Source organism: Lepisosteus platostomus, chromosome 20 (genome assembly GCF_059453375.1).
Source record: "Lepisosteus platostomus isolate fLepPlt1 chromosome 20, fLepPlt1.hap1, whole genome shotgun sequence".
NCBI lineage: Eukaryota > Metazoa > Chordata > Actinopteri > Semionotiformes > Lepisosteidae > Lepisosteus > Lepisosteus platostomus.
In genome coordinates, this window is record NC_142630.1 from 6,296,510 (window position 1) to 6,323,303 (window position 26,794).

At 43.3% G+C, this 26,794-nt stretch overlaps 2 protein-coding genes across 4 annotated transcripts; one reads left to right on the forward strand and one right to left on the reverse strand.

Annotated features, from left to right (window-relative positions):
* The first annotated feature begins 1,331 nt into the window (after positions 1–1,331).
* Positions 1,332–9,482, forward strand: LOC148644375 (lysosomal acid phosphatase-like). Of its 2 annotated transcripts, none has more exons than XM_088613989.1 (11): positions 1,332–1,485; positions 3,047–3,142; positions 3,370–3,456; positions 3,699–3,848; positions 4,157–4,255; positions 4,359–4,448; positions 5,463–5,595; positions 6,186–6,274; positions 7,134–7,243; positions 7,580–7,755; positions 8,089–9,482. In XM_088613989.1, exons 1-11 carry the CDS (start codon positions 1,378–1,380, stop codon positions 8,181–8,183), a joined length of 1,233 nt encoding a protein of 410 aa, XP_088470115.1. In that variant the 5' UTR covers positions 1,332–1,377; the 3' UTR covers positions 8,184–9,482. The 2 variants fall into 2 exon arrangements, with proteins under 2 accessions (XP_088470115.1, XP_088470116.1); XM_088613990.1 differs by having other exon boundaries at positions 1,362–1,485; positions 3,032–3,142.
* A 1,072-nt stretch (positions 9,483–10,554) lies between these two features.
* On the reverse strand, positions 10,555–26,794 carry fbxo31 (F-box protein 31). 2 transcript variants are annotated; one of them, XM_088613987.1, is made up of 10 exons: positions 26,222–26,794; positions 23,217–23,288; positions 22,688–22,774; positions 19,172–19,248; positions 18,408–18,575; positions 17,612–17,686; positions 15,795–15,904; positions 14,503–14,656; positions 12,955–13,322; positions 10,555–12,344 (listed from the first exon to the last, which is right to left on the reverse strand). In XM_088613987.1, exons 1-10 carry the CDS (start codon positions 26,670–26,672, stop codon positions 12,122–12,124), a joined length of 1,785 nt encoding a protein of 594 aa, XP_088470113.1. In that variant the 5' UTR covers positions 26,673–26,794; the 3' UTR covers positions 10,555–12,121. The 2 variants fall into 2 exon arrangements, with proteins under 2 accessions (XP_088470113.1, XP_088470114.1); XM_088613988.1 differs by lacking the exon at positions 22,688–22,774 and having other exon boundaries at positions 26,222–26,787.

The following is a 26,794-nucleotide window of genomic DNA, read 5'->3' on the forward strand; positions in this document are numbered from 1 at the left end:
AAGACAAAGTGCTCTTCAAACAGGTTACTCCATTACCAAACCTGTTGCTAGAGCAGTTTAAACAAAATATCTTTATTACATATACTTTCATAATTAGCGACAAGAACACCTGCTGGTCCACCACCACTTCTGTCTCGAACATGAGTGTTGGACACATCCTGGTCCTGACCAGATGCAGCCTTGTTCAGCACCTGGGACCTGACGAGACCAACAGCACTGCAAGACGGCCATGCTGCCAAAATGCACCTGACATTCAGATTTGGCGCAGAGTACTGAACCCTGCCAGTGGTATGGGAACGACCTGACCTCACATTCCTGTTGCCCCTGCAGCAAAGACAGCTGCCACACACAGGAGGCCTGATAACAACCGGGAGGAGAGCTGGGAGAGAGACCCCATTAAACCGCAGAACAGAGAAGGGTTTACTCCTCCTCAGCCAGAAAGGAAATCCGTGGCTGTTCAAAGAAAAAAAAGGGATGCATGAGTTTTTTTTATTGTCTCACTTGAAGGACAGTGAACATTTCACCACTTTGTCTCGTGCTGAATGGGGAAGCGAAAACTCTCTTTTACGGTGTTTCAATGGATGTGGTTCTGTGGTACAATACTCAAAGACATCGTCTGAGAACTAAAGAGTAGATCCTAGAACACTCTTAATTAAGTGCTGTAACAGGAAACCATTAAGGGCACGTTTTCTACATCGTGAATGTTTTAATAAAGTTCACAGTGCAAGGCAATTGGCTTTCTGGCCTCTGCTGTGTATATTGATGACATATTTAATGTGCCTGTTATTTTGATCTTCCTAATTAGTAAAATTATGGGTCCCATATTTTAGTTTTTTCAGCTTCATTTCAGGAACTAGAACTACTTTCTGTGCTCCTGCAGTGTATGAGAGATGGAACACCTCCACTTTAAGAAGCGTTATGGCACAACCATTTTATCGTGCTCTTACTCCACTGCATTTCTCATGAATAGAATTAATTGCACTATGTTTCTTGTTTCAATAGGTTGGGATGTTTCCACAGCTTCTGTATATCAGTCGTCTAACTGCACGTTTACATTAACTTAGTCACACGGAGCACCTTCAAAATACTTTAGGTGTCCATGAAATCAATAAACAAACTCAAATCAAAAGTTTAATTTTATGAAGTAGAAAAAAATATAACAGAGGTTTAATTTACCTCTTGACTAAGAAAGCATGGGGCTAAAAAGTTTGAATGTAAAGCATGTAGTTTTCAGACAGGAATATACACAGGAAAGTTTGGCCTACAGCCGGTTAGCATTAAGTAGATTTCCTGTCACATTCTTGATACACCATACTTCCTGTGGGATTCATTATACCTCCTCCTCTTCTGTTCCTACTCCTGTTTTTCAAGAGTGACATGTTGGGTCAGGCTCAGAGAATGCAGATTCTTTTTTCATTGCTGTTGGAAGTATTTGTTGCGATACATGCAGCTACCGGACAAAGGGAACTGAAATTTGTCACTTTGGTAAGTTATTGTTGGTAGATTTTCTTACAGCTTTCTCTGTGGAAATAAGTAAAGCAAATGGAATTGTTTGCAGCTGAAAAATATTTAGAGCATTGTGTCATATCCTCAGCGAGAACACTTTTCAGGGGGCAGCATTTCACTCTGCACTTACTTAGAAGTCTCTGCGCAGAAGATGTTTGTAAAGGGTTGTCATTTTTGAATGAATGAGTAGCTTATGGTCAGTCAACAGATTGATGTAGAGGAGGACCAAATATTTGACATAACCAGAGCAAAGAGCAGTAACAGTTTACAGCTGGGTTCTCCATCAAGTCCACCCCATGGTGGTACTTTACGTCTGCTGGCTCCTCGTTTCTATAATCAGAAATTAGCAGCATCATTTCAACAACTGCAATGCTGGTGGCACTCAAGTATTGTGATAAAGTGGATTGGAAGGGACACCGTCTGAGTAGACCCTAGTATACAGCAGAACAGGTAAAAGGGAACTTCTTATGTTATCTTACACTAATGGGAGAATATGGTTTCCCAAATGCAGTTTCTAAACTACATTATCTGTAGTTCTGCTCAGCTTGTAAGGTTGTAATACCTCTTAGTGAGAAATGGTGTTAGCTGTGTAATGACATGGGCATCGATTGAATGGCCTCTGATGAATGGAAGTACAGAAAGTCAATTGCCTGACAGATTGGCTGTCGGTAACACTTTCTGCAGTATGAAAAGGAAACAGTTGTAGTTCCTTTACAGAAGCAAATGACAACAGCTGTTCTGATTTCCACATTCACTATCAATTTTATAACTGTATGAGAAGCTTTTAGTTGCTCAAAAATCTTATAATTAAAGGTTTAAAAAATGTTATTAGTTGACATAAGTACAATTACAGTATGAAAGCTTTCAATAGGCATTTTATTAGGTTTAAGAGAGAACTTTATTAGCCATATACAATTTCTTGCATTAGGAATTAGTCTTTTCTAAAGGTTATACAATACAGAACATAAATTGCAGGAAAACTGACTTTGGTTAAAAAAGATTGACTGATTGTCTTTCCCTTGACTTATCCGTACACAATAGCATAACATTGTTCTGTGCTTTCTAACAGTCTATTCCTGCAGCAAAGAACACCACCAGTACCAATTTTAGGAAAAATTAAATTAGAAGTACAGAATAACACGTATGCCTGAGAAATAACTAAATAAATAACGTAAATTCCTTCCTAAGGAGGAAAAGGACAGAAGGCCACTGTAAACAAAACCAGTGTAGTTAGGCTTGCCTGTGCTCCGCTGTAACGAAAGGTTTACATAGTTGATAAGAACTGCACCCAACTTTTCACAGCTCCAAAATTTAACTATTAATTTGCCTTTGCTCAGTTAGCTGCATTAATTTTCCTTTGACCTACAACATTATAGTTCGCCATACTCTAGGCACAAGCCAAAACCAATGGGTTTTTTGAAAAGCAATTTTAAAAACAATTTGGACCTCATCATCGTTACAGACCAGTTTTGGATTGATTAACAAAGTGCCTGACGAGTTCCAGTCTTGCGAACGTTTCTGTCAGCCTGTCTGTTGCTAGGTGTATCGCCATGGTGACCGGTCTGCACTCCGAACGTACCCATCCGACCCCTACCAGGAGGATGCCTGGCCTCAGGGCTTTGGACAGCTCACTCAGGTATCTTTCTGATGACACTGACTCAACACATACTTCTCAATACGCCTCTGTTCCTTGTGTGTCCACCTCCTGTCGTCCACCACGTACACTACAATATTATTGGCTGGCAGTGAGCAATTCAGAGTGAGCAGTTAGGAAAAAAAAACTACACACAAACCACTGGTGAGCCTTGAAGTCCAGCCCCATTTTCTCCTGACCGCCTGGGTGTTTGTCCTGTCATTCTACAGGAAGGGATGAAACAGCATTTTGAGCTGGGACAGTTCCTTCGTAGACGCTACCGCGGTTTCCTCAGCGAAACCTATGACTGGAGAGAGGTAATGGCCTCTGCAGGATTCTTTACTGCAAATTAGCAACCCCTGGGCTTCAATGGGATGTGTCTTTCTAATCCCACCTGTGTAGAGTGTTATAATGTTCCCGAGGTGGTGCTTGTGAAATGAAATACAGAGGTGTGCGAGAGTGTCTGGGCATAAAGAAGGAAACAAGGGGCAGATTTCAAATTTAAAGAAAATTGAGAGAAAAAAACATGACTTGTTTCTTTTTTTCACTCTTCCCTCAGATTTATGTGCGTAGCACGGATGTGGACAGGACCCTGATGAGTGCAGAGTCAAATCTGGCTGGGATGTATCCTCCTAAAGTTCCAATCTTCAACAGCAACATCTCCTGGCAGCCCATCCCTATACACACTGAACCTAGAGCCACTGACAAGGTAAACCTCCAACTTGCTTTCAGCCCTGCTACTGACTACTGATCCTGTCAAATCCTGTATCGACTGGTTCCGTTCCCCGCTGTGTTGAACTTCCCACTTTTGAAGATAAAAGAATTTCAATCTAAATTATAAGCCTCCATTATAAGCCTCCATTGTCCTTACACTGCAAAAGACATTCATTTTTCAGGCATTTCTCCACATTTAACGACGATCTCTATAACAGGCTGTACCTTTGGCAGTGTAAGGCTTCATGTAAGATGGAGCACAGTCTCCATTGCACTCATTTAATCCTTTTTTGTTTTGCTTAGCTCCTGTTTTATCCAAAGCGAAACTGCCCTCGCTATGAAGTGCTGAGGAATGAAACAGAGGACACAAATGTGTACCAAAAGAAAACTCTCGAAAATAAAGTAGGTGTCAGTCTTACTCCCACCTCGTTATGAATGATACAGTGAGTACTTTGGCATGATTGCTTAATTGTAACTTCCACTCCCATATTCTCCTTCTTTTCAGCAATTTTTCGAGTTTGTGAAGAACAACACAAAACTTAAAGACATCTCTTTTAGATCAGTGTGGAAAGTCTACGATACTCTTTTCTGTGAGGTGAGCTTTAAGATATGTTGGTTTCCTCTTAAATCCTGCGAATTTTGGCTAAGGTTAATGAGCATCTGTTTTGAACATAGATTCAAGTGAAGGAGAGGAATATACTGTACAAGCACTTGTCAGCCTGTTTTTACATTGTGAATCTTATAGTCCCTTCAGGACAATTTCAACAGAAATAATGTTTCTGTGTCACAGCTAGAAGCTCACAGGTGCCCAGCAGGTCCTAAGTGCCATTGTTGCCTTGCAAGTCTGACTCAAAACCTGCCCACCCCAAGGTGTGTACTGCCAATCTCAACAAAACCAAACTGGATCATGGAGTTCAGCCTATATTCCAGATAAACAGCTTTACTGGTTGAGCCATTCAAGAACCCATCTAATCCTGTAGCATCAGAAAACTGGCAAACACGTCTGAGATTCCCAGCGTATCTACCTCATGACACAATGTGAACCACAATGATTTGAGAAGGATAATCATCCCTCCATTTCAAGAGTATTTTCAATCACTGAAGCAAGTACAATTTAGTATTTTTTGACAGAAAATATCATCTGCAGTTTTATTTAATGGCTCGGTTTACTTTTTTACTTAATTCCACCCAAGTGTGTACTCTTACGGAGGGTGAGAAATGATCACAAAAGAGCCCAGTGTTGCACTGAGAACAAAAGCAGATTTAATGGGTGACTCAGTAATACAGTGGATAGACTTGCAGCTCCTCTAGTCTCGCGATTTCAAGATGGTGAAAGTTTAAGGGACTCTTTTAACTGCTTCTTTAGGTAAATAATTATTATGGGCCCAAAGTTTTTGATACTGAGCTGGAAATCAAAAAATGGTATGTCTGACACTGTTAGTTGACACACTAAAAATATTTAAAGGGGGATCACAGAAACAAAGACACCCACTTTTTACATTCATTTCTTAATTTCCTGTCAGTTTATTTTCTTATTTCCTAATTGGGACCCATGGGACCAATCAGGCTCCCTATTTCTGGTCCCATCCTGAGGTTTCGTTTTTTACAGAGCCAGCACAACATGACCCTGCCTTCCTGGGTGACCCAAACAGTGATGGACAAGCTGAGGGACCTCAGTGATTTCAGCCTTAAGGCCTTGTTTTCTGTTCACAAAAGAGTGGAAAAGGCACGTCTACAAGGAGGTGAGGATGCCAAAATACTGGGTGGGGAGGGTTTGGTGTGAAGACAAGGCTATGCGCAGATCAAGACAACTCAATTTGCGTATTCAAATTCCAGAAGGACTTGACCAAAGAGGTTCAGGGAACTTCTTCAAAAGCAAAAATAACACAAGACCCAAGAACACAAGGAATTAAGATTTGAAAAGAGAAGACAGTGCTTTTACTGTACAGGGAGCTGTTGGTGTCAGTAAGCTTCTACAAATCCAAGGATTGTTGCTGACCTTTGTGTAAGCCACTTTGTTTTTAGTTCTCTGAGAGCTGAATCAACTCTACTCTAGAACAAGGTATTTAAAACCATCTGTTTTCATTAAGGTGGAATATTTTCACTGTCAGCCTCTTGTTTGATTAACAGATTCAGCTTTGAAAAGCTAACACAACAAAGCCACATCTGACACCAGGAGGAAAAGGGAAAGTGCAAGCCATGCCTGTTTCTGATGTCAGCAGGGAGAAATGTCAAGTTTAAACAAGCAAATACTCCAGTCACTGACGCCTGACTCAAACGTAGCTTTCACCTTTTGCTGACACTTTCTTTCCTTTCTTCTGGTATATTATAGGTGTTCTTCTGGGCCAGATAGTGAGAAATCTCACGAAAGCGGCAAGGAATGATTCAGCTCTGCCAAAGAAGATGATAGTCTACTCGGCAGTGAGTCAAGCCCTGGCCAAAAGGGGAGACAAATTATTATTGCTTGGAAGAAAAGTGAATTTGATGGCACAGATGGGGCAGTGGCATGTTAGTGTGTTTGTGCCCTGTGATGGACTGACGACTTATCCAGGGTGTACCCCACCTTGCTCCCGTTGCTTGCTGGGATAGGCTCTGGTTTTCCCATGACCTTACAGTAGTTAAAGCGGTTAGAAAATAGACGTATGGATAGTTCTGTACAACTCCATTAATAAGACTTCATAAATGAATAGCAGATAATGTTGAACCGTCTGTTTTCAAAAAGCCAGTTATTCCTGGTGAAAGCCACAGAAACACAGAGCCCTTCCTGGAAGCAGGGGGAAGAAGGCAGGGCTACACTCTGGAAAAGAAGCATGTTCATTGCAGGATATGCACACCCAGCTGGGAGATGCCAGATAATCTAGGCAGGATGTCTTCGGAAGGAAACAAGATCATCCAGAAAAAACAAAAAAAAAACAATAAGAACATTGGAACCAAATTACAACCTGGCATCAAACCCAGGAGCAGTGAGGCACAATGGTAGTCACTGTGCCAACTTGCTGATTTCCATGCAGTGTATTAACTGTGCATTAATCTGTAATCTGTAATTTCATTTCCACAATGAAAGGCACAGCCTGCTCTAAGGAGCAGCCCTCATGTTGCTGATCAACAGCCTGTTCACTTAATTCTGACGTCAGATCCCTAACTCTAGAGATGCTGATTTCCAGTATTAATCATTGCGTGAGGGGTGAAGTACAGTAGCACTTACCACCCTAAAGAGCCGAGTGGATTTTAAATACAGAATGTTAGGAATTTACGTCAAGTAACGCGTCTTCTTTCCCAGCATGACACCACCATCGCAGCCTTGCAGTCAGCTTTGGATGTTTTTAACAAAAAACAACCCCCTTATGCTTCCTGTCACATTTTTGAATTGTACCAAGAAGGCAAAAACGGGTAAGCTACCCAGCTCATATTCCAATAATAATTCTCGTCTATATGTATGCAGTGGCTTTCATTTTTGTATTGCTTTTGAAAGATCTGTCTCTAGCCAGTACAGGCTTTTATTCATTGGCTAGCTTCATATGAGCGGGACAGGTTAAATGCCTTCCTTTCCTCTGTAACCTTCGTAATGTTCTGTAATCTGGCTTTTCCATCCATTTCTTTAAAAGAAATCTAGCACCACGTTTTGGAAAATTAATTATCTTCTTTAAAGTTGTTTTCAATTTTGTTTTATATTGAGCCTGAGTTAGCCTTCAGAGAAGTGATCTTGTCCCTTGACCGTGTTTCCAGCACACTGACTGTGGCAATGTTCTTTCGAAATGAGAGCGGGAGGGACCCCTATCCTTTGAAACTCTCAAACTGCTCCCAGTACTGTCCCCTTGAGGATTTTAAGAGGATCACCCAGTCAGTCATCCCAGAGAACTGGGAAGAGGAGTGCCAACTTTCCAGGAATCAGAAAAGCAGAGGTAAAGGCAAAGCATGATTCAGATGAAGAAATCTACTCTGGATTTAAGTTGGGTGTTCTAAATAGTGTTTAACACCATTAAATACTGTGTTAAGGACACACTGCCCCTCCTGATAAGTATTGGTCTGATTCACAGCAAACTTTAATGACAAGTTATGATGGCAGCAAATTTTAGCATGTGACAGCACAAGCCTGCTAGGGCAAACCAATTAATGAAATACCACATCACTAAACACAAACGCATAGAGAAAGGTATTGAGCCTATTTCTATTTCCTTAAACGAGCAAAACATTGGAGAAACATAATAATAACTATTGTTTTTTTTTTCCCTAAGACTGCAACACAGTACTGGTGATCACAGTGACCGTACTGGCATTGCTTTGCTGTCTTCTCGCGACGGTCATACTACTTCGGTGTCGGAAGAGGTAGTGGCGCTGCCATTGACTTGCACAGCTGGGAAGGCAAGACTTTGTGGACAACGAGGAGTATCTGTGGTTACCTCAAAGCACATGACCTAAAGAGTTCCCTGCTATGGCACAATCCCAGTTTTCATGACAGGAACGTCTTAAGTTTTGCCTTTAATGTAGAGTGGTTTCACAGACTCTCATTGCTTCTATTTGCCCAGCTGCACTTTGTAACGTCATTTCTGGTAAACAAGTAAAAGCACAGCCCCTTGTGGGGCTCAAAGTTTTGGCAGAAAGGAGGTGGCTCTGATATCTAATTTGAAGCTTTCTGTGTTGGTTAGGTGGTCTCAGCAGGGTGTGGAGCTGATTTAAAATAAGGGAGGTCTGGAAAGTAACATGCGCTCATACCTCTGAGGAGTCAGTTATTACATATATATATATAATGTATACAGTATATCCATAGAAATAACAGGGAAACTGATATTGAAGTGGGCAGCAGAAAAACACACACAAGAAACCTGCAAAACTTAAAGGGGAGTCTGTGTCACAAGGATACGGTGACATTATCAGCAAATCTCAAGAACAATATACAACTTTTCCACAGTGATGAAAAACAAGACTATACCTGACCATTCACTTCACAGGAACCTGCATTTTTTCACATATTAGCTGCAAACGTAGCATGTACATGTGCAATGTGTACTTAGAGTAAAGGAGAGGTGGGATCACTGTGTAATAATCAAATATTAACTATCTGAAATTCAATGTATAATGTGTAAGTCCCTTGTAACCCAGAATACAAAAGGGAGCATTAATGCAGTGTTAAACAGCATGGATATTAAGGGACGTAAGGTACAGTATGTGTCGTTTGTACATTATTAAACATTTTAAAGGCTTCTTTGCTGTTAACAGCTGTTATGTACTTTGGAAAGTAATTTGCAAGGTGCTGCTGAATGTTTGTCACAGCAATGAACTTTGCAACATCATTTGGGATTTATTTTAATCGGTTCAAACCCCACTGACTGTTGAGCTACTGTACCACTGTTTTCGTTTCAAAAAGATATGGTCTTTACACGGGGAAAATGTAAATCGTACAATCCTGTATGATCGAATTTCTTTCCTGAATTGAAATTGTCTGAACTTTGCACAAATTGAACTAGTTATTGGTGTACTCAGAACAGCACCTGTAATGTTCATTTTGTTTCTCCTTCCATTTCCCTGATACGTGTTCTAGTAACCTTGTTTAATTAAAAGGAATCACATCCTTCTTCCATGAGAAATTAACTTACCATGTGAAATAAGACACTACATTGATGAAACATAACTCTGGTTCTGGCTGTTTTTTAGAGTTATCTACCTTGGGTTTTGTTTAGTGCTGTAACCTTTGTCATTGTATCAGGATTTTTATAACACCAGAATTTTTATAACACCACCACTGCAGGCTTAAGGCAGTTAAGCCCAAATCAAGAGAATAAGAGGAGTGATGTTCTGCCAGCTGTCTGTGTGGGTGGAGAACTGTACAATGTGCTTCGAGCCAATGAGGAGTCCAGTCACTTTTCTGCTTTATGGTGAGCACATGTTTCTGTTTAGTCTCTAAGAATGCAAGTCTCTTGAGATACAGGGCCATTCTTTGAAAGCTGGTTCCTTTATGAAACATTCATATGCCATAAAGTTCTACCTTGTGATGTATGCATAGTGGGTTTGACACCAACTATGTCCCTCTACAACAGGGGTCAGCAACCTTTAAGAAGAGGTGTGCCAGGAGTTAACTCACGCACTTGTTTTTACAGATTTGCCTGCCATTGATACTTTTTTAAACGTCAAGAATAGCCCTATTTATATTTTGATTGACAAAAATTAATATCTCAAATGAATACATTATTATGCATGTCTTGTCTTTTACTGTGATCCTTGGCCTTACTTTCTCTTTCTGAGGTCTCCAATATAAGGCTCAGGGTGACAAGTCTTAACAAGGCTCTGAATGTTCAGTTGTTACATGCTACATGAGGGACAAAGAATGAGGTTCTCTGTGAACAGATATTTTCACAGATGGTTTTTGGCATTTGTTGATCTAAATGCTGAAAGTACTGAAAATGCCACTTTGTTCAAACAGTCAGATTTCACTAGCAGGGACTTCCAACAGGTTATAATAGACAATAGAGATGCTGCGATCAATTTCAGTCGCCTCAAGCGGGTTTTGCAGATCCTGGAACTTTAAATTCGCCACTCTCTGGTGGATATGAGTAAAAGCCATATGACTTTTCATGGGATTTATTGTTAACCTGGTGCCTCCTAAACTATCCAGGACAGTGATCTTCAGCTATAGAATATAAAACACCTTTATTACTTTGATAACTCTGGCACGGAAAGACAATTCATCTTATAAGAAGACAATAAACCTTTTAATCCATTATTTATTGAGAACCAATAAAGCAAACTCAATGCTCCCTGATGTCCTAGTGAAAACCTGCTGTGATACTTGAAAAATACAAACTGAGGAAAGAAAAAACAGAACCCAAAAGTTAAGTTTCACAACAAATTAAGAACAGAAAAAGAAAAAACACTGAGCTTCGCAATTAATTACAGAAAAACATTTTAAGTGCAACAATCAGCTTATTCAAGCAACAAACGTTCAGTGAGAGGTTTCGCAGAAGGTAAATTTGTCCTGATTATAATACATAAAAAGGCAAGAAACATATACTCTAAAAAGAAACCCGCCTATTACAATTAATAAATTCATATATTAAATAAGGATCCTTTATTATATATTACAATTTTGTTTTGTATACATTATATCTTCACTTCTTTTCGAAACGTCAGAAAATAAATCAACAGTACGGGCTTGTGTTAAATAGAAAATCATACGCCAATCTTGCTTAGAACTAATAAAACCAAATTGCACCCTGCAGAAAAAAAACTGCATTAAAAAAATAACAGCACAACCTTCTGATTTTAGAAATAAACACAAGTATTCTAATTAAAAAAGAAAAATAAAGAAAGTGGCTTTTGACATAATGACAGGTGATTTAGTGTGATTTGATGGTGGTGTATTTATTGAATGTTGTATTTCCTACAGTCATGATAAACGGGCAGAGACAGCTTCTCACCATTTAGTGTTATTTTAGCTGTTGCAGAACAGCCTCAGTTTACAATACTGAAATACCCTGTGATGCACAACAATGAGAAGCCTGCAAAATGTTTTTACTGAGGTTTTTGACAGCCAACACCTGTATTTTTGCTATCGTTTTGGTTGAAGCCACAGAATCTATTTCAGACACTTACCAAACGGATAAAATAAATCATATCCTTCAGCCAAAAGCAATCAAAAATAATGAACCTGTACAATTCACAAAACAAACAACAACTTATTAGGGCTTGACTAATTTGATATGTTTTTTACTGATCATTCTGTAATACTGTTTTTTGTAAATTAAGAAAGAAGCCGACTACAAGCTTTTATCTTGGCCAAAAGGTTCTCAAATGATAAATTCATTCACTGCTCAGAGGAATATAGTAATACATTCCTGGAATACCAGATGTGTGAAAATCAGTCTAGCCCTCACACACAAACTCTTTTCTTATTGGAAAATAACCTATAAACCTCTAAGATTGCTAAGTGAGATCAAGCTCATTATAATTTAAAGAATGAAAGGAAAGGGCTACTCCTCTTTTACCTTGGGCTTAATACTATATTACCCTTTCCTTCCACTCTAAATAAGCTTTGAATAATTAACATCGTTTGCAAATCAGAAGCTCAAAAAACCTGCGGTGCTGTAGCCATAGCAGGTGGGATATCAATTTAAATGAGTTTTTCCTTCATCAATAAAACATTTTAAAAAGCCGTATTTGCCTTTGTGTCGAAGTGCATGCTTTCCCGGGAGAGGCTCAGATGACTCGTCTTAACTCTCATCCTAATCGTCAGCTCTTTCCCCGGGCCGTTGCCCCTGTGCGGAGAGCAGGCTGTCAGGATGTCCAGGACTGCATGTTCTTCAGCATCTCCTCGAAGGCCTTGAGGGAGGGCGCCTGGGCGTAGGGCAGCCTGTCTGTGATGCGGCTGTAGAGGCTGAAGGACTTCAGCTCCAGCCAGATGAACCCGAATCGGTCGTCGTCAAACAGCACGAACATCCCGGGCGTGCGCTCGGGGCTGGTGAAGCCGTGGCCAGCGATCAAGCCCGTCCCGTAGAAACTGCAACACAGCCCGGAGATCGGCACTGTCAGTCACTCGGAACTCTGCGCAGGGGGCAGCTTGCAGAGCGAGGCTCACTGCAGCTCATGTGATCGATGCAAGCATGATACACCTGGTAAACTTTCAACGTTTCCCCTACAGGCAGGAGTTTCCACTGCAATATCCCTCAGGTAAAAAGATGTCCAGGGGACGTATGTTTATTTACAATAGCCATGCTTTTAGATCACCTCCATCTGAAATCTCCAATTCGAGTTTACGTCTACATTGCAGTGCAGCAACACAGACCCAAAGAGTGTGCATGTGTCTGCAGGAATGTGCACTGTCAGCCTATCTGCCTCTTTTTCGTACTGCCAGTGCTTAGCATGCACAGAAGAACTAAGGTGTCAGAAGGAGGACACGGTATGGACAACCACAGGACAACCTCGGGACAACAATCAGTCTCGCAGATATACAGCCCTATTCACCTTTTCCTAAAGACTGGGAACATTCTTCAATCAATTAAGAAAATCCTGGTTAATTCAGAAAATTCTGGCCAATCAGGGCTTAACAATCGTGCAGTTGAAATGTCCTCTAAATGAGCGAAACGAGGCCGGGGGCAGGCGCTGCTCACCACATTCGGCAGGTGCGGGGGTACACTTCGGTGCGGGCCATGACCCCCAGCGGCAACACGAAGGGCTGGGGTTCGGACCCCCGGCCCGACGGGACCTGCGGCGCGGCCTCGGCCTCGGCGGGTGGCGGCTCGTCCCCGGGGTCGCCTCCTCCTGCCCCTCCCTCGGCCCCCTGCTCCCGCCGGCCCCTCCCCGCCTGCGGGCCCCGCTCCTCGCCCTGGGCGCGCTCCCGCTGCACCTGCTCGTGCTCGCCCATCACCAGCCGGGACAGCTCCTCCACGCTGCGCTGCTTCTCCAGGTCCGGCAGCTGGATGGGGCGCGACAGGTCGATGTCGAGGGTCAGCTGGCCGGCGGGCACGTTGGGGTCTCCCTAGGGGGGGACACTCAGGAATTACTCCTGTTTTCGAGCTACGCAGACTATTTGACATCTATCCCGCTGTGCAAAGGCAGACCCAGCCAGAGGTAACAGTACTGTATCACCTGCAAGTACACATCTAACACCACACTCGTTCAAGGCCCCTCAGGACAATTCCAGATCACCCAGGTGGCATCTTGTACCTCCAGCAACCTTATTTACTGGATCTCTTGCAGTAATTGCCCAGCCATCTACACTGGAGAAACAGGAAGGAGACTCGGAAACCGCTTCAGAGAACACGTCGGGGCTGTGAAGATTAAAGATCTCTCCAAGCCCATTGTTTCTCATTTCACCTCTGACGGCCACGACCACTCTAATCTCTCCGTCTGTGTTCTCAAAGATGGTTTTCCGAACTCATATAGCAGAAAGACTACAGAAACCAAAATTATCCTGCACCTAGGATCACACCTTCCCCCTTCTCTTAACGACAGACTACTTTTCTTCTAAATTCTCTCTATTCATTGTAGGTTTCATTTCACATCTCTCTTCACCTATCCTGACTTCATACCTCTTGATTGGCCTCTCTTTCTGTCCCCTGCTCCCGCCTCTCGCTCCTCCTCTCTCCCAGCTTTAGTTCTCCCGCTACATTAACTTTGCCTACTGCCCTGTCTTTCTCACACCTGAAGAAGGCTCCACGGCCGAAACGACGTGTTTTCTTTCTTCTCTTTTCAGCATGGAATAAACCTATTACTTGTTCCTTTGCAGTCTACGCATGCTGACGCCGCTCCCCACCTGATCATAGTAGCAGTGCAAGCTCACTCGTCCAACAAAAACAGGTACTGTATAAGTATCACTCTTTTAGCAAGTATTCGTAAGTAAACTGCTGGTTTAACGAGGAATGGGTGTATATTAACAGGTGTATATATGTTATATACGATATAAAAACACAGTTTGTAGTGCTAGTGCTCTGCTCTCCTCAGAACTGATGTGCTGATCAGACCGGGGGCTTGAAAAGACCTGTAAATCTCAAAGGGCGACACCCCGCAACACCCCTCATAGATCCCACTGCTCTTCTGCCTGGGCAGCCTACGCTCCACCAAGACTGCTGTTCTTTACCACAAGGGGGCGCTGAGCGGCACCGTCTCTGTGTCAGGATTCCCCCCAGTTCTCTCCTGGGACGGCGGCTGCTACTCACGGTGAGCTTGGTGCCTTTGGCGCTGTTGCTGTGGAAGCTCAGCATGACGATCTCCAGCCCGTGGCTGCCGTACGTGCCCTTGAACAGGCCCGGTCTCAGCAGGTCGCTGGGCTGAGGCGGGGGGAGGTAGATGCGCCTGTACGTCAGGCAGTTACTGAAAGGCAAGGATAGTCAGATAGTCATGTCTCGTCATTTGCACAAACCGCTTTGTACCATACGGTGTCGCGGGAAGCCGGAGCCTACCCGGCAAGCAACGAGCGCAAGGCAGGGTACACCCTGGACAGGACGCCAGTCCATCGCAGGGCAAGTGCAGGCCAATCATACATGGGGAGACTTTGGTGGCCACGGTAAAGACCGAGGGGGAAATTTGGCCCGGACACCGTGATTACTCCCTACTCTTACAGAGAAATGCCTGGGAATCTTTAATGAAAATGAAAGGGTCAGGACCTCGGTTTAACATCTCATCCTAAAGATGGCGCCCACTACAGTATAGTGTCCCTGTAGCGGAGCTAGTGCAGTGATGATGTGATGATGTCAGTGATGACGTCAGCGCCCTCACTGCGCGTAGCAGGGACCTCAGCTGCCTGGGCTGGGGGAGGTCTCCTTTAGCTCACGCGGTTGGTGCCCTGTTGTGTTACACCGGAGACCCGGGTTCGCGCCCCAGGTGTGGGGATGGAACGGGTGGCGGGGGGCACGACCCTGCTCAGAACCGCGACGATCACATCCCTGCCACTATACCAGGGTACTAGGACCCACACAGACCGCAGGGTGGGCGCGCCCCGCTGGTCCCACTAACACCTCTTCCAGCAGCAAGCACAGCTTCCCAGGAGGTCTCCCATCCAGGTACTAGCCAGGCTCAACCCTGCTTAGCTTCAGTGGGTAGCCAGTGGAGAGGTGCAGGGTGGTATGGCTGAGAGATTGTATCCCGGCAAATTATAATCGTCATTTATTTTCTCTGACCAAGAGCGTTTGGACTCCTGATGAATCAAAACTTTCTTTGCTTGTATCAATAATGGGTAATCACTGCTAGATTATGGGTGTTACCCTGGTGTCCTGATCAAATTTCTCCCTGGACCTTTCCCAATCATGGCCTCCTAATATCCCCATCTATGAACTGGCTTCATCACTCTGTTATCCTCCCCACTGAGACCTGGTGTCTGGCTGCAGATGCACCATCCAGGTGGGGCTACACATTAGTGGCGGAGGGGATCCCCATTACCTGTAAAACGCTTTGAGTAGGGTGCCCAGAAAACTGTCCTCTACCCATGCAGCCCCCACCTCTCCAGACTTACTCGTACTGGCTGGTGTAGATGAATTTCATGAGAATAAGCTCCTGCATGTGTTCGTGGAAGATGTCTTCCAGGGTGCGACCCCACTCCTCCTCCAGCCACGTGCGGAACTCCTGCAGACAAACACGAGACCCAGCTGTCACCCCGCACAGACAGGCACCAACTCATCCAGACAGCGGCTGTTTTCAGCTGGGTCTTTTTACGATGGTTCCAGATCCGTGCATTCTACTCCTTTGAACTGAAATAATATCCCGGATCTTTGCTGATCTCTATTACTCGTCTTTCATAAAGTGCTTTGATATACTGTATAGAGGGAGGTGTGAACAGCGAGGATGGATCACTTTGCTTGGACCGCAAAGACTACTCGGAAAAGTAAAAGGAACCACATCTGGGCAGCTGGTTCTCCCTCAGGTTAGAAGGTGCAAAGTGTGAATTAACCTCAACTTGTTATTTTCACGAGCATGTGAAACAGAACACAAAAATGGAAAGGATTACAAAACACAGTTCCCGAGAGTATGCAGACACTGAAAGTAAATAACAAAGCTGATGTTACTCATGCCCTCAGCTGTCTAAAAGACTAAAATATCCAGGGGGAACAGAAAGCCTGACATCCCAAAAGTATTTCAGAACTGGATGTTTGCTCAAAATTCTTCATATCACTGAAATGAGAACTCCTGCCATGCTGTTTATGTCATTCTTTACGAAGTGCATAATCCCCAGACACGTTTTAAAATGCATGCTGTATTGACCAAATGATGAAAGAGTTTGCTAAACAATTAAATAATTTACTAAAACAATGAATCAATTTACTACAGAATAAAAGCAAATCTAAGCAAGTTACTAAACAATGAAAGAATTTCTTTATAAAGAGAATGAAAGAATTCCTTGTTTGATGCACTCTTTGACGTCTTTGTTTTTTTCCTTTAAATCATGCTTCAAAGCTTCATCGGTCCACAACAATACTTTTTCTAAATTTTATCTACATTTTTCTAATGTAATCAAATAAACAAAATAAATTAGTTTTAAATATCACATTACAGAAGATTTATTTTGCTAGTTTTCTCAAGAATTACTCCCATATGTCAAATGTACTGGATTAAGCCTTAAGCAGTATGTTAGCCTAGTTCTGGAGATCTGATTTTTAATCCCAAATGGGATCCCATGCCAAGACTCTAATACAATCTCAACACATTTGAGAATGCTCTATTGGGTAGATGTCAAATTTGTCCTGCAAAGATAAAGGGTTTTCCACACTGGCAAACTAGCTTCCATTAATACCAAGAGATGGATTTTTAAAATTTCTATTGAAGATATGGATAATATAAGGCAACACAGCTTTTGGATTTTAAAGGAACCTTTCTGACAGAGTTAAATGAAAGAGTGCTTTAGAAGTCTTCCAGAAAATTTTGATGATCAGAGACTTAAAATGTGGTGATGAGTAAGAGTGTGATGTCATGCAAAGAATAAGAGTGTGTTGTCATCCAAAGAGTAAGAATGTGATGTCATGCAAAGAGTAAGAGTGTGATGTCATGCAAAGAGTAAGAGTGTGATGCACAGGAACAAACCCTGTGAAGTCAAAAAAGTTCCTTAAGGAGACGTAGCAAAATTATCGAAACAAGGTAGCATACATAGCGGGTCACACAGGGTTGTAAATTAGCTAGATCGTTACTTCAATGTAATGTGAACAGCACAATGCCCTTCTTTTTAAAATAAAAGGGAGAGTATTTTTTAAATGCTCTTTTAAACACAAAAATATGCAGACGTGTTTATCACATCGCTGATGTAATATGGAGAAACTCTTTAATATCCTTTAATATCACCTCTTGCCTTCCTCCGGACATCCGATGGTGGTCTGTCTGGTTGCATTTGGTGGAAAACTCGTCTTTCTTTACTGTCTGAAAAGAAAAAAAAACACCAGTGTTACCAGTTTCTAGAGAAAGTGAAAGTAGTGTTAGTGGGACAAGTAGGGGGCGCAGTCAGTCATCCTGCAGTCTGTGTGCCCCAGTATAGTGATGGGGACGCGATTCAAAAAAGGCTCTGTCCTTCAGGTGAGACGTAAAACAGAGATCCTGTTCTCCGTGGTTATTAAAAAATCCCAGGGTGTTTCTCTTAAAGTGTAGGGGTGTTACCCTGGTGTCTGGTCAAATTTCCCCCTGGCCTTTACCAATCATGGCCTCCTAGTAATCCCGATCTATGAACTGGCTTCATCACTCCGTTCTCTTCCCAACTGATAGCTGACGTGTGGGGAGCGTACCGGCGCCCTATGGATGCCTTTGCATTATCCAAGTGGGGGCTACACATTTTGGTGGTGCAGGGGAGTCCCCAATACCTGTAAAGCCCTTTGAGTGGAGTTTCCAGAAAAGCGCATTTTAAGTGTGAGGAATATTATTATTACTACTTTCGATACCTTGTGTTGGACTTCATAAAGGGGGTGTGGCTTGTCTTTGGGGGCGTGGCAGCAAGAGGTCAACAATTTCGGATGGGCTCGGACATCCTCTGAACACAAAGTACTGGCAGTCATATTTCAGTGAGCTGAAGCCGAACCTTTAGTTTCTTAGAGCAGCCATATCGTGGTGTCGCCTGCCCCGCTGCGGAAGGCTGCCGACCGACACTGACCTGGATGTCTCCCTTGTGAGGCCCCTTGTGGCCATACATGCACTCCACTGTGGCCTTGTTGTTCTCCCACATGTGAATACGGAACAGGGGCCGGCGGCGCATGGGGTCATCCACGCGGGGGTCATGGGGGGGCAGGTACATCCAGCCGATGATGAACAGCCCGTCCACCTGGACCGCAGAGATAGATGGGAACACGCTAACAGACATACCAGCGTGGAAAACACACCCATCATGGCCTATGTAACATGATATTGCCGTTGGGTTTAAACACGGGCTCTGTGGTCCCTGGTATAGAGGTCTCACGTGAGAAGAAACCGTAGAGATCAAAGTTTGAGGTAACAAACACAATTCCATCAAGAGATTGCAGCCTAGCTTCAAATTTTACCTAGGGCTGCGAGTTGGAAGAATAAGGCAGCAAAAGAGACTTGCTGTAAAATTAGATAATGTCAGAGCGAACAAATTAAATGATAAAACTTTCAGTGGCTCGCCATTGTGTCTGAATGGCACACTGCAAAGGTGCAAATCCTATTCAGACAGGAATTCCAGTTTCAAAGTCCACTGAGTAAGGGCAGTATATCTCCAAAAGCAAACCTTAATGTATGTGATTTAGAAACTGGGGGCAACCTGACTGACCATTTCTCATATAATGGAAACCACTCCACATACTGCAGACTCTGGGCTTTTGTTGTTGAAGCCGGTGGAGTCAAAGCTAATGGAGATGAATCACAGACGTCCATAATCACCAACACAACTCATACACCTACCACGACATTGAGCAGTCCGCCGTAGGGCCCGATGTCTGGCTGCCACAGGCCCAGGATGTGTCGGTACGGGTGCAGCACTGCACAAGGGCAAGTAACAGACAAAACCCATTGAACAAATCAGCTGAACACAGCAGAACGCAATTCGCAAAAAAGACTTTTGTGGTTTCTGAATTAACTTTGAATGAACGTTTCTACTAATAATTCAAGAGTTTGCAGATGGTGCCACAGGAGAATGGATTTTTGAGGATTTTTTAATCCAAGCTAGATCACCCATGTTGCCCATTATTTCTGTAACACAGAGGAATACTGATTATTTGGAACTTTTAATTAGCATCACAACCAGGCAGTGAGATGCAGGCCTGACACTGCAGGTACAGCATGTCCTTTGCAGCTTGTTAAAGCACTTACACCAGTGAAATGCAGCTTTGCACCATTTGGTTTAAAACACACTAGCCAGTATATTACAGCCAGGCAAGAGATGACAAAACACAAACAGCCACAAGGAAGCAACGGGCTGCACATTCAAATGGGGTCACAGGTGGCAACTGACCTGGCCCTGGTGAAATCCGGAGAAGGCTGGACTACAGGGCTCATCTTGAACCCTAAAACAGTGCCTGCAGTGACTGAGCCACCTGGTACCAGCTAGATGCTTTTTAATTAACATAAAGTTGCTTCCCTGTATGTGAGAAGGGATCCTTTTCCTGCTGATTCTGCACTGTAGGTCCGTGGATCAAAAGATTAGGCAGTTATTAGGCCGACGACACCGCTGTATGCTGTACTGTTCGTGCATCGATAAATAAACCTTGATTGATTTATCGACTGGTTGAAAAGAAGGAGTCTGCATTTTGAAACAGTGGTTGTACAGCACTGCAACAAAAAAAGAAGTAAACTGCCCCACAAATAAAGCTGTTGCTCCACGAATTTATTGGTACATTTCTGGTAGATTTTAAGGTCTTGTTTTTAATACATTGAGAAATTAATGGCTGAACCCAGCCACGAGGGTAACACGTGACGGCCAGTGGGATTTTCTTTGGCCCCCATAGACTCACATGCATGAGATCTTTTTAATTTATCTTAAAAATGATATTTAATAGACATTTTTTTCCAATCTGCTTTCTGTACCTACTTCCAAAGCGACTATTTTTGTGGATGTTTCTGAGCCACACAGATCGAGACACTGGTTCCACAATGTGCTCTTTGTCACCCCGAGGACCGGTTTAATGAAGGCATGCGTTCAGAGTGGGCAAGTGTTTTCGAGGTGCACAGCATGGTGCGCTAATGAAAACATCAATAATACTGTGAGACTTGGGCCACTACAGAGTTTTTAAAAAACAACGAATGAGCAAAAATGGTCTCAGCGAACATTCTGGATTCCAAGATGCTGGTCCAGGAACACTCTGCTTAGAAAAGCAGAATACAAAATACTAAACAATCAGTTTACAAAGCAGAAAGAAAACAGTAGATTATCTGAGCATTAAATCTTTTTTAAATTCAAATTTTGGTTTAAAAAGGCAGCACCACATAACATTTTTATTTTAAAATGAAATGCTTGATTTTTATATTATCTTTTATTTTTTTATAATTGCATTTAAGCCCTCAAAATAAAAAAATAACATAATATACAATGAACTTTATTAGTTTACATTTATATAAAAATAAAACAGTTAGGATCCACTTGCCTGACTGATATGTTATTGAATTCACTAACATTTATACATTTATATAAAAATAAAACAGTTGTGATCCACTTGCCTGACTGATATGTTATTGAATTCAATAACATATCAGTCAGGCAAGTGGAAAAAACAGATGGAAAAAACAAGCAGTTTTCCTGAAAGCTTTATAAACTGGTTGAAAAGGATCATGTAAAAATAAAGACTTAATGTCCAATGACATAAGACCATGTAGAACCATGTAGAAAAATATAAAGTTCTTCTATTGGCAACTGTAAATTTGGCAAATTGTAAGTACTGACAAATCCTGACTTCACAATGAGGTTTATTTCTATTGCTTTCATTCTGGAAGTGCAGTTTTAAATTTAGTTAAGAATTGTATAAATATCCAAGTTTCACATATACAAAAACTGCATCATGTTTCAACTGCACAGTGCAGAGTACCTGCATTTCAAAATTGATTTTCAAAGGGAAATTCCACTTTCATGATTCATTATCTTAGGATTTAATGAAAAAAACCTGGCAGTGTGGCCTAAACGAGAAGCAGGAGCCTCATTAAACACCACAGAAAAATGTGTGGAATTCCACAGGAGTAAAGAGTTCTTATTTAGAGCTCCTGTGTTAATGAACACAAATAGCAGGCAAAGGTACAGCACTTAAGAGTTTTTCTCAAAGGCTGTGGCTGAAGCTGCTTGACAGGATCTGGGAGCCTCAGGAAACCGAGCTCTCTTGAAGGACAGCTCTGTATTAATAGAGTATCAGGGGCTGCAGAACTGACTGTATATCCCTTACACGAGATGTGCTGCCTTCTTCCCCCTTGTGGGGGGTCTAACTCAAGGCACTGGCAAAGGATAGAGAGCTTCTCAGTTTCCTAATGAGGGTAGAAACAGAGAGCTGCTCCATATCTAGACTTCTGGCTCTGGAATAGCATTAGTAAGAATTATTGCACTCAAGGGCAGAACAGATGCTCACCTGCTGGATACCACGTTCTCTAGGCCATTAGCACATGTCTAATTAGACTTCATAAATGCCACAAAAGAAACTGATAGGAAGGCTTCCCTGAGACATGAGTATCTCAGATTCCTCAGGAGGTTTAAAACCTTGCTCAGCTCAAGTGGAACAATAAGCTCCCCATTTTCAATTTCATTCGAACATGTGAAACTAGCACTGTGAAAACTCTGCCTCCAGCCCCCTTCCAGACACGGTTACAATTTTTGTTTATCATTTCATTTAAAGGATTTTTTTTTCCAAAAGAAATCATTGCAGATGCTTAAGTGACCAAAGTCAGGCAACTGTGGGGAAAAGGACCGAGTTTAAGTAAACAAAAATAAATATAATGTCAGCAACTCCTTATTAGTCCACAGAAGATTTGTCCAGAGTCTCATGCACAACACAAACATCTGAGACTTTTCCAAAGTATGGGAACAGCAACCTTTAGAGCCTGTTGATTTAACAGAGAGTGCACATGCCACATGCAGTCTGCGGAGGTAAGAGGTGCTTTTCCACAACTGTTGATGCTGTACAAGTTCCTCTTTATTGTGACCTCTCTAATTATCAAACAGCCAACTCATTTGGAACAAACTGCAAACCGTCTGGTCCAGCACTAAGTTCTGCATATCAATAGGAGACCTAGAGTGTGTTTGAGAAAGGGAAGGCTATTTTTGGGAGGGGACGGGAGGTTTAGAACATGAGGAATCTTCGGGTAAAGCAGGAGCCGATCTGCAGGGCAGTTAGGGTGACATAAGAACTTAAGCTGGGGTTGAGCACAAGTTCCTGTTAGTAGTGCTCCATGCGTTATCCTTCCCCCTCCAGCAGTGATCACACACATGGCGGAGTTACATACAGCGGATATATATGTCCCGGTAATCCATATGTTCGTAGTCTGGCAGGAGCTTCATAAAGCGCCCAGACTTCACTCGAGGGTTAATACCTGAGCGGAGACAGCAGCACAGTGACACAGGGAAGTATCCCGAGGAGCCTTCAGACAGCATGGTATCACAGAGCGAGGACAGGAGGTGTAGGAGGAAAAGTTGTTCTCTTGTCTACCTTAATGCTGGTGACAAGGGGGGGAAAAAGAGTAATGGGCTCGGACAAGCCCCAGGTGAAGGGATCACAACTGCACCACAACAGCATGCAGAACAGTCCGCTCTCTTCCTCTTACTCCGTCTCCTTAACGCTCAGACTGTCTTGCATTGTTTCAGCACTGGATGCGCTGTTTTTATTGCCAAGGGCTGGGAGTGGGGTGAGTGGAGGGCGGATGTTCATTAATAGCCTGTTCTTTGGTGCGCTGACAGTTCAGGAGCAGTTAACTGTGGAAATTACACCTTGAGTAGGAAGAGCGAGACGGAGAGGGAGAGTGGCTGACTACTCACGTTTCACATACAGCTCCCTGCTGGACATCCCGACCACCTCGACCTTCCGCAGATCTTCAAGCATCCCAAACTCTGCGGGGGGAGGAGGTGGAGAAGGAAGTTAGACCCTGACACTGTGTCCCAGCAGCCTCTTGGAAAACCTGCCTCTTACGGGGTCAGCATCAGATGGCGCCCACTCTTTATGTCTGGAAGTGCCAAACATGACCCAAGGAATAAAAAAAAGAGGAGAGTACCGAGAGTATTGGAGGTAGCCAAGGCTAACCACCTCTAACAGTTCCTGCACTCGGGGGTGGCAAAGTGAAACATGAAGCAACACAGATCAATAAATCTTCATTATGACATACAGCTGTCCTTTCTGGAAAGCATGTGACATCATTTCCATCGTCTCTATTATTAGCAAGGCAGCAACCCTGCTAACATCCCCCTGCAAGATCCCATTAGTCTCGGGAACAAATAAATTCTTCGCTGAATTGCATTCACAATCTTATCAGCTTAATTGCTACCTTACACGTATCCCCCTCTTGAAAGTGGATTAATAAGAAGATGACAACAGGAAAGAGAACAGAGTATTGCAACAGCACACAGCAATGAAGGCAAAAAACGAACCACAAAATGGGGCAACACCACAGAAAAAACAGAAGTCACCTGATAGGCTGCACTGGTGAGGGGATATACTGTACTTACTGTATATCATTATTGATATACAGTAAGTATATAAGTATATAAGTATATAAGTATATAAGACCTCTTCTGTGTCGCAGCTTGAAGGCATTTTAACACCACCAACCCCAAAATCCAAAGTTATGGAGAACCTAAATGACCAGCCCATTTAAGGCTGCTTTTCCAAACATCTTAAATGACAAGACATTCAGAAGAACAACAGAGCACTGCCAGACATTTCACTTGCAAAGACCAAGTAGAAGCCATAAGGGGCCTGACGGTACTCATTACCAGGCAGAAACACTGCACAATTTACATAACCTTTTCGTGTATTGATCCGTGTGTTCTACTGCACGGTGCAATTACATTCTAATCATTCAATTAAAAAATGTTTTTCAAAAAGTAAGTGGCAGCTGAATATAATTTCTTTTGGAGCCTTTTTCTCAAAATATATGTTCAGTTCACTTCCTACTAAAAATGTTCTTAGTTATAGTACACAGAAATCAAATAAAAGGCTGACAAATTTCCAAAATACCTGTGACCTCCCCCCCGTCACTGTGCACCCAATACGTGGAAGACCCCCACTCCACACACACACTAGACCTTTCTTAATCTCTCCTGCCAGCCTGTTTTCTCTGAAAATATCCGATCACATTATTGAGCCTCTGGGTGGAATCTGATTCCTGGGAGTCTCTGGACCATCTTGGAAGGCTGGCGGAGATGTACTCACATCAGGAGCGTGGGCAGCGCGGCCTCACAGAAGACGGCTCCCCAGCCAAATTGTTGTTTTTAATCTTTCTATTCAGCATGGAATTAACCACTACTGGCTCTTCTTCTGCTCACTCTAGCTGGTGAGGGTCTCCACTCTGATCACTTTAACTAGGACTCGGTCCCAGAGCAGTCACTAGAAGTAGTACTGCATATGGCAGACTTTTTTCTAAGTGTAGGTGACCTAAAATTACAATAAATAAAGACTCTACGGTTAATATAAAGCTCTTTACACAGATCCATAAAGTTAGAAATGACCAAAGGATTATAACAGCATATACTCTATGAAGTAGTTCGAGTAGGTATCTGCTTCAGCATGCGCAGGCTGCAAAGGAACAAGTAGACGTTTATTCCATGCTGAAAAGAGAAAAAAGGAAACGTTTAGGCTGTGGAGCCTTCTTCAGGTGACTCTATATTCTATGAACACAAGTCTCAATCACATTTAATAAAACATATCTTGGTATTAAGAATACAAAATAGAAATGGAAAAACTATAAAAGGAATAAAAAATAAAATAGAATAGTTATGTAAAAACTATAATTATGATGAGCAGTTCCCAAGGCACGTAGTGTATCATCCAGTATTGAAATACGGGAGAATCCAGGGCTGTGTGAGTTAAGGAGGCGATTAACACGGGCAGGACTGGGGGAGCCGGAGGACGGTAGAGGAAAGTGGGAGTTTGAAAACGGGGTTCCAAGGGGGCACCAGCGAGAAAGCACAACGGCAGGCAGACAAACTCGAAGGAAGAAATAACAAAGCCACTAAAACCAGCGAAGCTCTAACACAAAACCCGTACTGTGCAGCTGGCACTCTGCCGGAGCCAGAGACACTGGTTAGCTGTCAAAGTGAACTTCCTTCTACCAGGAAGGCTGAAGTATATATACCAATCTGAGGCACAGTACTACCAGCGACCGGAAGGTGCAGTCCATAATAGTAAATTAAAGCGATTTTGTTAGATAAGATCGATGGAAAGTGATCGAATATCGGTGACTCAAGCAGTCCTGCACCAAAGCTGTAACTGTGAGGATAACGTAAGTCCAATTACTGATCAGCGTACTGTAAGACACTACAGACCGAAACGTTGCTATAGCTGATGTGAATTATATCGCGGCTGGGCGAAAAAGAAATTCAGATGCTGGATGGACGAATAGTGTGCGGTACTGTATAAAAACGACTTTTCCAGGTTGCACAGCTGTTTGTAAACGGCCTTACAGACGGGTCATATCCGGAACCGATGAGTTCTGTCCCGACTTCTGCCATCTCATGCCACTCAAAGTTTCTGAAGCAGCAGTCGAGGGCTGGTCCCGTTAGTTGCACAACAAAGTAGGTTGAGTGTCGGGAGTGTTCAAACAGCTGCATTCGACACACGGTATCAACTCAAGTCCTTTACTCTTCTCCCAGGCAAATCTGTCTCTTCCCGAAACCGAAATTACGGGCTCTAGTCCTTTAATGGTAAAATGACATTCCGATCCCCTTTACTAAAGCACAAATAACTTCATATCGCTGCACCCACCTTTTTAAATGACTAATATTTCCCCCCTCTTACCCCGTTTTTTTTATAGATTATTGATATTTACCCTCGGTGCATCGTCTCCTCCAGATTGTCTCGGTATTAAGGATGTGCCGGAATTTCTTGCACACCAGTGCCAGGTTAGGCAGTGTTGTCCCAGGCAGGGAGGCGAAGATTTCTACCAGGAGCTCCGGAGGCAGGTCTAGTAAAGAGTTCGGGCTGCCTGGCCCCTTGCAGGCCGGGGGCTGGCAGCTCAGCCGGGTGGGTCCTGCAGCAGCTCTGACAGGAGCAGCTGCAGCACCAGGATCGCTGGTCACCCCGGGCCCCCGAGCAGCTCCGTCGCCCGGGCAGCGCGGACCAGCCTCCGCCTGCATTTTCCCCACTATCCGCTCCTCTTCCTCCTCGTCCATCTCCAGCTCGGGGTCGGTGTCGGTGTCCTGATCCGCCGGGTCCTCTCGCTGTCGCCTCCTGCACCTCCGCGACTGTCCGACTCCGCAAAGCCTGGCACACACCGCCATCCGTACTCACCGAGAACACAACATTACATCACCGCCACAGCGCAGGAGCCGGCTGTGTGCGTGCTGGGCCGGGCGGCAGCCCCGCTCACGTCACGCCGTGCAAGGTGGCCAGAGCGATTGCA

Bases quoted from the DNA above. Each gene is read 5' to 3' on its own strand.
- fbxo31 (XM_088613987.1), bottom strand. From the start codon at position 26,672: ATGGCGGTGTGTGCCAGGCTTTGCGGAGTCGGACAGTCGCGGAGGTGC. The intron at 22,775-23,216 runs GTGAGTAGTCAG...GTCTCCGCTCAG, and splicing joins CAGGGAGCTGTATGTGAAAC to GTATTAACCCTCGAGTGAAG. The intron at 13,323-14,502 runs GTGAGTAGCAGC...GTCCCCCCCTAG, and splicing joins CCAAAGGCACCAAGCTCACC to GGAGACCCCAACGTGCCCGC.
- LOC148644375 (XM_088613989.1), top strand. From the start codon at position 1,378: ATGTTGGGTCAGGCTCAGAGAATGCAGATTCTTTTTTCATTGCTGTTG. The intron at 3,457-3,698 runs GTAATGGCCTCT...CTCTTCCCTCAG, and splicing joins AAACCTATGACTGGAGAGAG to ATTTATGTGCGTAGCACGGA. The intron at 7,244-7,579 runs GTAAGCTACCCA...CCGTGTTTCCAG, and splicing joins TACCAAGAAGGCAAAAACGG to CACACTGACTGTGGCAATGT.